General features: G+C 40.0%; 1 protein-coding gene across 3 annotated transcripts in view; it reads right to left on the minus strand.

The window, feature by feature from the left end:
* csnk2a2.L (casein kinase 2 alpha 2 L homeolog) overlaps positions 1-2,924 on the minus strand; it is a 29,124-nt gene extending 26,200 nt beyond the window's left edge. The window contains exon 1 of one of the 3 annotated variants that reach the window (XM_018256654.2): positions 2,652-2,924. In XM_018256654.2, coding sequence (XP_018112143.1) covers positions 2,652-2,755 — 104 coding nt within the window. In that variant the 5' untranslated portion in view covers positions 2,756-2,924. 3 annotated transcript variants of the gene reach the window in all.
* Between the last annotated feature and the right edge of the window lie 7,516 nt (positions 2,925-10,440).

Here is a 10,440-nt window from a genome sequence, read left to right on the forward strand (position 1 = left end):
CTTGTGGCACTTTTCTTGTGAGCGCCATGCTGCCATCTTAATTTAACCTCCATCCCACCATGTGGCTGTCTAGGACTGAGTGCACAGTGCATTAAAATGTTAATATACTGCCCTTGCACGGATTTCCAATGTTATTATACAGTGCATGCACACAGTTCTGGAAAGCAGCAAGGGCTGCTAGTTAATGATGAAATTAGCACCCTCCTAATTGAAATAGGTATTGTCACAACTAGTGTTTCTTTTTCTCAGACCTAAATGTGACTTCCTAACACAATTATATCATTTAAGCCATTAGAAATTAGAAAATCTCAAATAAACCCCCTTTCGAGGTCTTTTTAAGGGCATTACACAAGGGGTGTTTTAGCTCACATTCCCCTGCTTTGGATCAATGGACCACAGGGGTATTTGCACTCACTTAGTCCCTATATTTAATGTATTGTATTGTTGTATTCCCGAAAATTCCTGAAGTGGTCTCATTCCAAAGATTACGGAAGCGGCTGAAGATGGGGTCAGTGAACTCCACTGGACAGAATCTGAGCAAAGGGGTAAGTAAAGCATAGGGGCATTTGCCCGGTGGGGCAGCTAGGCTGGGAGGGTTTATGTAGGGTGGGGTGTTATAGAATGGTCAAATCTAAGCAATGCTTTAACTATTCTTTATAATTTGATTATATAATTTGATTTTGAATTATTTGCCTTCTTCTGACTCTTTCCAACTTTCAAATGGGGGTCACAGACGCCCATCTAAAACAAATGCTCTGAAAAGGCTACAAATGTCTTGGTATTGTTACCTTTTATAACTCATCTTCCAGTCGCTTATTTAAAACATTGCATGGTTGCTAGGGCAAATTGTACCTTAGCAACTTGATAGCTAAATTTGCAAACTGAAGAGCTGCTGAAAAAAAAAAGCTAAGTGAACTCAAAGGTGATCAACCCCTTTAATATTTAAGTGATTAAGTGAAAACATCACTTATCTGGAAAACTCCAGGTCCCGGGCATTCTGGAGAACAGGTCCTATACATGTAATCATTTTGTGCAGTTAAATGTTGCATTTCCTTGCCAGCAGAAGATTGCCTATACTACAGGCAAAAATGGCAATCCCATTTTTATCAATTAAAGGGTATTCTCAGATGCTTTGTTGCAAGAGTCCAATTTTTGAAAATCTAAACGGCAATCTGCATTTTTACCCACTTAAACCCGCTACGCAACCAGACCCTCAGCTGCCATACCCACATGTCCAACTGCCCACTAATAAACTGGAAGTGACATGATAAGAATGAGTAACACTTGCTTATATGGAGACCTGCACCCGCAAGACCTACACAAAAACCTTATGTTACCTGACCCAAATAACTCTTGTCCCTACAGAAGAATAAAGAGTTAGTCACCTGATCCTAAATAGTTTATGGTCTTAAGCTGGCCATAGACGCAGAGATCCGATCGTACGAATCGAGGATTCGTATGATATTCGGACTGTGTTTGAAGAGTCCCAACTTTTGTCGTCCGGTGGAGATAGGTCGTTTGGTCGATCGGACAGGTTAGAAAATTTGTTGGCTGCGGGTAATATCTCTGCATGTATTGCAGATCGTACGATTTTCAGAGGGAGACTGTCACTAGATTTAACCATCGTACGATTGCTGTCAGGGGCAGAACATCGGCTGATCTGTTCTTACAACTTTATATTTGATCTGAATGGTAAGACTTTGATCTTTATGGTTAGTGGCAGGTCGGGAGATGGGGAAGTCCGATCGTACATTGAATCGTACGATCGGATCTTTGCGTCTGTGGCCAGCTTTACAGAGCTAAAGAAAAAGGTGAAATTAACAATTAGTATAAAAAATTAAATGCATATGGCAGAAAGAGTGAGTTTGCTGCCGTAAAGAGGTTAAATCCTTAAACAGGGTGTATACCAAGCAATAAAACTTTGCAGGATTAATTTAACGAATAATGTTAATCAATTTTCCATCACAAGATCCGTAAATATATTAAATGGTTTAACATAATTTGCAAATAGGCATAAAATAAGTCTTTAAAGAGCCTCCCTGTCTTTTAAAGAACGCATTTGTACCTTTCAGCACCTCTGGTTCTGACTCCGTGTAGAAGTCAACCTAGCATATTTCTTTTTCAGGTTAGCTAACTTATGCTGCATTGTTTCAAACCTCAGAAGCACCAGAGAGCAGAAGGGGACAGATACTATTTTTAGCAGCAGTTACTATTCCAGATCATTTAAAAGCATAATATTCGATTTTGCAGGATGCTGAGAATGACAGTTTCATTAGCTCTATATACATTTGTTTAGGGCTTATGTCCCCTTTAATATTGTTTGTTTGCTAACTAGCAGCAAAGGGTCTATGAATTTCCCTCAGGAATGAGCAGCTATGAATTAATACTATAGGAAAACACAATGGTTGTTCTATGTGTAAATGCTAATGGCTAGGTTTAATATTGCTAGTGAGTGTTAATTGGTGATAGTATGTGTGAATAGAACCTCCCTGCTCTTTGCCCACCATCTTATTCCTCCCACCATATTCCATTCCGCGTTTCTACAAATAAATCAGTTCCACGCCCACCAAAAGCTCTATCTTTCCACAGACATACCCCAGCAAAATAAAAATCATTCTCAACAACCACCACCCTTGTGCCCCGCTAGTTACCCCCAATTGGGAACATGCGCTTCATAGTCCCAGTACTCGCGGCTTCTCAGGCTGTTGACGTCGGCATACACCCGGGCTTTGCTCCCGGCCTGCGGACCCGGCATGGCTCCGGGGTTTCGGGTTAGCAGGCCCCTAAGCCCCGGGCTAGGGAGGCGGCAAGAGGCCGCACGCAGGAAGAGGGGGGCGGCCGCACTCAGCGCAGCCAGGCCTGGCCGGGGGTTCAGCGGCTTCCGGGACTGACAGGGAGGAACCAGACACTAAGAGAAGAGCCAACAGCGCACTCTACAGGCCCGGCGGCCAAACTACAGCCTAACAATTTGCTAAGGCTTCCTGTTGCTTTCCCGCTTGAATTACTCATCACCTGCTGTACAACACAAGACATTCTTGTGATATTGGTACAGAAGAAAGTAGATACATCATTGATCAGAAAACATAGCAATTAGCCTGACTGAAAATCCAGAAGGATTATGAGGGTGTGAAGCCTGGAAAAGCTTTAATAAACCCTGACATAAAGTGCAATTGGGGTGGGCACAGAAACTTTACATGATTGCAAGAAGGAGCTGGGGTTAACTTTTGGCTCTGAATCATTTTTGCCAAAGATGCTAAATTCCAGGGGAATTAGGGTTATACCTTTTCTGAATTTTTTTTTATATATTCTTGTTGTTTTTTCCTATTAATTAAATTGGCATCAAGCATAATTTTTACCGGCCAGGCTGGTAAAATAGCGGCCAGGTGGCAACCCTAGGGAACGTGTAATCTTTGGGCCAAGAAAGCTCTAATTCCCTGTGAAGGATAAAATGTTAGGCACTCCTAAGTGAATATTACCGCTAAACCACAAGACTGAAACCCCTTTTCAAAAACATAATGCATTGGCTTGGGGAAGTTATTAAAGGAGCACTGTGTCACCATCTTCACTGTCCTGGGCATCCCTCTAGATTTAGCCAGGTGTGTGCAGAGTAGAATTTTCAGATTTGACGCTACTGCGCAAACACACGGGTATATTTATTGTGCTGTGTTAAACGAACGGTGTTAAAAGCTGTTTAAAATAAATGCCAAATTGATCAAGGTGTGTGTAATTTTACACCATGTGAACTACAGATTTGCTGCCGTTATTTTACATTGCATCTGGCAGAAGTCACTCTTAAAGAAAAAAAACGAGTAAACATTTTATGTCGATTTTTACACGGCAAAACCTGCCTATGTTTGGTGTATTTTCCTGCTGTTTTTTTACACAGCATAATAAATATATTCCCCTTATTCTTCAGAGGGAAGCACTGGCTCTGCTTAAAGAAAGATTCCTTGGATGGTGCATTCTTTTCCAAAAAGGAGTATTTGTGTGTGGAAAAAAACATTAGTGATTTAATATTAATATCTAACATTTCAGCACCCCACCACACAATTAAGAGTTTCCTTGACTTTTAAAACTAACCAACTGCATTAAATTATATCCCTGTTCATATAATAAGAAAACAGTGCTTACTGTTTGGTACTTTGAATAAGAATATAGTCATGCCTGTGTGTTCTTTATGAGAGTCCATGGAAAGACCATAAATGCTGGGACAGCTGTGCCCCACAATCAGGGGCACCATCAGAATTACCATTTTCTGGGGACTGCCCACAACCAAAGACTCCACCCCAGACCCCAAACCACAGTAAAAAAGACACACAAACATGGATTCTAAAAACCTACTGGTGGTCGAGGTCCCCCTACAAGTTAAAAAAAAAACAATTGATGATCAGGGCACACCCTGTAAAAGTTAAAAAAACTTCACTGGTGGTCAGGGCTCCCCCTACAAGTTAAAACAACCCATTGGTGGCCAGGTTCCCCCCTACAAGTTAAAAAACTATTGGTGGTCAGGGGCCCCCCATAAAAGTTAAAAAAAACAAAACTTCACTGGTTGCCAGGGCCCCCTACAAGTTAAAACAACCCATTGGTGGTCAGGGTCCCCCATAAAAGTCGAAAAACTTAATTGGTGGCCACACCCCCCCACAAGGTAAAAAAAATTGATGGCCAGGTCCCTCCTATGCCTCCCTGATGGTGGCCCTACCCTCAATACCCTATCCAGAACTGTCCAACTGCTGGCTGTGAGTGCACCTTTGCTGGCTCGTTCATATTGCAGGGAGAAGATGCTGGATATAACGAACATATTACAATACATACAATCTATGTCTTGTGCTAATTTTCAGATACTGTGTCTTATTACACTGCATAGAAGGATATAGCAGTACAATGAAATTGAGAAATGACTGATGTTTATTGCTAGTGAATATGCTGCATGGAAATATGTTTACATCCTTTAGGATGCTGCAGTGATGCAGCAAGCAGTAGATGATGCTGTGTCAGCAAAAAGGGAAAGCAGCATGTGCAACTGCTGTACTCTCCCTAATGGTTTAATTAACACAGACATGTGGTAGGAAAAGGCTAGGCTGACTCCTTTCTGACTGTATGTGTAATCTGGCACTGAATAAGTGTTAGCAGCCACTGTGCAGAAGTAAAAATGGCATGTTGGTGGAATATAGCATCTCATTGTATATGTGTTGCATACGATATTTAATTACAATACAAATTGTTAAACAAATTGTATATAATCTAAACTGCACTGTCTTGTTACATTTTCATGACATGCACTTTTATAATCAGGCCCGGATTTGTGGAAAGGCCACCAAGGCCCGGGCCTAGGGCGGGAGGGTTTTAAGGGGCAGCATGAAGACCAGCCACATCCACATTGGTTCAAAAGCTCTGGGGCTGATCATGAGAAACAATTGTTTTTTTTAAATTTCCCATGTGCCATTCCCCAGTGCTCCCAACCTGTATTGCATAACAGTAACATTCCTTGATGTAAGAATTTGGGGATGTCATTATTTACAAAACATAATATCACTAGAAATTTAGGAGAATCTGGAGAAATTTCTGTAGGCAAGGGATAAGGGAAAGACAATATTGAATGGCTGTGATCTTTGGGCTCTCAGGCGGAACTACATTTAAAACAGACGTGGTTCTGTGGTGGAAATTAGGGATGCACTTGCACTGAATCCAGGATTTGGCCTTTGTCAGCAGCATTTGGATTTGGCCAAATGGAATACTAACATCACATAAACAAGGAAATTGCCTTTTTCCCCTAAATGCCACATGCACAATTTATTTTAAGGCTTCTATATACAAATTTAGGAATTTGCATATGCAAATTAGGGTTCAGGATTTGGACAAATCCTTCATGAAAGTTTCAGGATTTGCCCAAATCCCAAAATAGTAGATTTGGTGCATCCCTAGTGGAAATCACTGCATGTGCTCAGGAATACTTCCAAAATAATTGTCTGTCACTGCATCCACAAAAGGAAGTAAAAATGATGCCATGCTCATTTGAGATACACAGAGGTGAAGTGACCATCCTATGGTCTGACGAGTCAGATTTAAAATTATTTTTGTAAATCATGGACACTGTGTCCTCTAGGCTAATGAGGCGAAGGACCATACGGCTTGTTATCAGCTCACAGTTCAGAAACTTGCATCTGTAATATGAGGGTTCATTAGTGCTTGTCATGGGTAACTTGCATATCTGAGAATGCATTATTAATGCTGAAACAATTATGCCATACAGTTTTGGTCTCCAGTGTTTAAACGGGACATTGTAGAATTAGAGAGGGTTCAGAGAAGGGCAACTAAGCTGGTAAAAGGTATGGAAAATCTTAGCTATGAGGAAATACTGGCCAACTTGGGGTTGTTCACGCTGGAGAAAAGGCACTTAAGGGGTGATTTGATAACTATGTATCAATATATAAAATAAAATTAAATATAAAAAATATATTAAATATATAAGGGGATTATACAATGACTTCTCTAATGCTTTATGTACCAGTAGGTCCTTCCAGCTGACAAGAGGGCACCCTTTCCAATTAGAAGAAAAGAGGTTCCGCCTAAATATTCAGAAGGGGTTTTTACAGTGAGAGCTGTGAAGTGAAGATGTGGAATTCTATCCCTGAATCAGTCATACAGGCTGATACATTAGATTGCTTTAAAGTGATACTGACACTAAAAATGTTCTTTTCAAAAATATAAATCTACATTAAAAGTTACCTATAGGTCATGTTGATCGGATTTCGCTGATAGTTCTGCTTTGTAAGTAATTGTCACTTGAAGTTCCTAAACCTGACTGTTTTGCCAACCTGACTGTCCCTTCTTAAAGGACCAGTAACATCAAAAAATTTTTTTAAAAAATTCGTTAGTACACAACAAAAAAAAAACACATACACAAATTATACTTTAAAAAAGCAAAGTCTTTATTAAGAAATAACTTACAGAAACTCTGCTTCCTGTCTTCTACAGAAACGGCGAAAGGGCGACCATCCATTGAGCGGTGCTTGATTTCTCCTCCCTGGCTCTCTGCTGCTGGATCCTTCAGCTGCCACATTCTGTGCTTTCTGTAGTGCAGCGGCGCTTCCAGCAGGAACTTGAGGCGGATCTGCGGTGCCGGTGTTCCTATGGGCCATGTTCTCTCTCTCATTGCTGCTGTAAAGCAGTTGCTAATTACAGAGAAAAAAGTAAAAGTCTCTGTTATGGGTCCAAGTGATAAGAATTTGTATGCAGACTGGATGCAGCTTAATAAGGATGAGAAGTCAAAATGTATATATACAGGTATGGGACCTGTTATCCAGAATGCTCGGGACCTGGGGCTTTCCGGATACCTTCATACCTACAAGTCTACCAGAAAATCATGTAAACATTAAATAAACCCAATATGCTAGTTCTGCTTCCAATAAGGATTAATTATATCTTAGTTTGGATCAAGTACAACATACTGTTTTATTATTACAGAGAAAAAGTAAACCACCCCCCACCTCTCACCTTCATTGGCCTGTGTGTGGGGCCCTCCAACGGGCTTCCCCGATCCCCGTTTTGAGCAGGAGAGTCCTGATTTTGACTACTCAGCCCGCAGTCCTGGTTTGTTACTGAAATGTCCCGACCTTCTCTTTTGAGAGCCCAGAATACTCAGCAGGTGCACTTTGATATTTTGTAACAATTTTGGGTAGAGCTCCACGAGTTAACTCCAACTTTTCGTCAGTCCAATTATATCTTCACACGTGCGACACCATCCGACTTGTTGCGGGAGTTTTGTTGGCGGGCGTCAATCCAACAAAAAACGCTCATGGAGCTCTACCCTTTAAGATAAGCAAAGAAGCAATTGTAACAATTTAAGATAAGCAAGTCTCTTGGGGAAACTGTGACTTGCAGTTTAAAGGGCAATTTCACCTTCATTAGCAAAACTGTAATAACACATAAAAACTACAAAAATGTGTTCAAACTTTCATAACCTGCCAAAATGTGTAAATGAATATGGTAATTGGGGGGGTGGCCACAACAATGGGCGTGGTCAAAAATGTCACTGCGCATTGTCCCTCTTTCTATTTCCAAAATGAGGTATGCTATTTCAGGTATGGGATCCCTTATCTGGAAATTGTTTTCTCTTTAATAATAACATAGTGCCTTGTACTTGAGCCTAACTAATCTTTGTGAATCCATATTGGAGGCAATACAAATCTATTGGGTTTATGTAATGTTTAAATGATTTTAGCAGACTTAAGGTATGGTCAAGTCTGGATTTGTGGGTAGGCCACAAAGGCTCGGGCCTAGGGTGGCAAAGTTCAGGGGGAGGCATGCTGGCCGCATCTGAAGCCTGTCGGGAAAACCCAGGTCCCAAACATTCCATATAATAAATTCTATACCAATATTTTAAATTGTTACAAATAATGATGACAGTATGATTAACAGTGAAACAAATTGTTTTTATTTTTAAGATTATAGATTATGGTGGATATAAAAAAAAACAGGATGTTTGAGAATGTGGCCCCTTTAAAGGGGATATTTCACCTTAAGAAATAGTTACCAATTTATGTCTATTGTGTAATGTTTGTTGTAGAAAACAAATATTACTTAAACTATATAAATCATTTAAATCTTGTTTATTGCTCATCTTTCTATCCAGACACTCTCCTATTCATATTCCAGTTTATTATTATCAAAACAATGTATGGTTGCTTGGGTAATTTGGAACCTAGCAACTGGATTGCTGAAATGGCAAACTGGAGTCAAAAGCCACAAATAATAAAAAATAAAAACCAATTGCAAATTGTCTCAAAATATCTAAAAGTTAATTCAAAGGTGAACAACCCCTTTAAGTCAAGCTTTGCATCATCCAAAATCTTGTTTATGTGCCCATACAGGGGACTTGATTAACACGTCCATGCACAATTAGACAACGAGAAGGGATGGGGAATGCAAAGAATGCAGTTACTTCTAGGAAGTGCAGAATGGAAAGTAAAAATAATTGCTTGTCCAGCCAGGCAAAATATGATCGAGAGCTGAGATTTTAAAGTACGTTTTTTAACAGATATGAATGTTTTAAAAAATAATTCAGGATTCATGTTTCATTTGAAAGGAGCTTTTATTATACAGCCTTTTATGGTCTGGGTAACAGGTCTCCTTTAATTTGGAATAAAATCTGAAATCTGTTTTTAAATGATTCTGCACCATTTTGGTTTATAGATAAAGTATAAATTTAACAACATGTATACCCTGGGACAAAGAATATTACAAAACAAGTACATGTGGGGGCAAATTTACCTAGGGTCGAATATCGAGGGTTAATTAACCCTCGATATTCGACTGCCAAATTGAAATCCTTCGACTTCGAATATCGAAGTCGAAAGATTTAGCGCAATTCGTTTGATCGAACGATCAAAGAAATAATCGTTCGATCGAACGATTAAATCCTTCGAATCGAACGATTCGAAGGATTTTAATCCATCTATCGAAGGATTATCCTTCGATCAGAAAATTGTTAGGAAGCCTATGGGGACCTTCCCCATAGGCTAACATTGGCCTCGGTAGGTTTTAGGTGGCGAACTAGGGGGTCGAAGTTTTTTTTAAAGTGACAGTACTTCGACTATCGAATGGTCGAATAGTCAAACGATTTTTAGTTTGAATCGTTCGATTCGAAGGTCGAAGTAGCCCATTCGATGGTCGAAGTAGCCAAAAAAAACATTCGAAATTCGAACTATTTTTCCTCTATTCCTTTACTCAAACTAAGTAAATGGGCCCAGTGATGTACATGTGATATGTCTTTTCACTGTAACCACTAAATGTTGTCTATTTATAAAAAATGTATGATTTTTTACCTTGGCTAGCTCACCTCTTTTTTAAAAGTCTGGAGTACTTTACTGCAGAGTGCTGCGCCATCCTGTTTTTCCCAGCTCAACCAGAACAGGCACATCTTCATACTACAGAACTTCTTTGAAGCTTCATTTTATGCAGCTGTCCAGCTTCAGTTGGCACAAGGAAGGAAGTAATGGAAAAAATATAACATTGTGCTGCTTTGCAGGAAAATACCAGCCTAGCAACCAATAGATGCTAAAATCTCAAAATGGAGAGTTGTGTAACATAAAAGTGAATTTTGGCTCAAAAAATGACTGTGTACGCCAAGGCTTGGAAAACCAACTCTTTAAATTTACAGGAGGTGAAACACAGACTAGATAACTATATGTCTATGGAAAGGCTTTCCTCACTTGCCAGGGGTGACTTGCGCTCTTTTCACAAGCTCTGGGGCCCCTGGGTTCAATATAGAGGGCTATCAGCACTAGGTTAGCTATGGGTACGTTAGGTGGCTTGTACCCTGGATTTGCCATTTGCCTTTTTTCCCCAAGACACACCTATATTCTTATGTGATCATATTCTTCACTGAATATGCACCCCCTATGGATACGTTCTTTGGTTTCTGTTTTACCACTTCTGTCT

This window comes from Xenopus laevis, chromosome 4L, assembly GCF_017654675.1.
Source record: "Xenopus laevis strain J_2021 chromosome 4L, Xenopus_laevis_v10.1, whole genome shotgun sequence".
In the NCBI taxonomy this organism is placed as follows: domain Eukaryota; kingdom Metazoa; phylum Chordata; class Amphibia; order Anura; family Pipidae; genus Xenopus; species Xenopus laevis.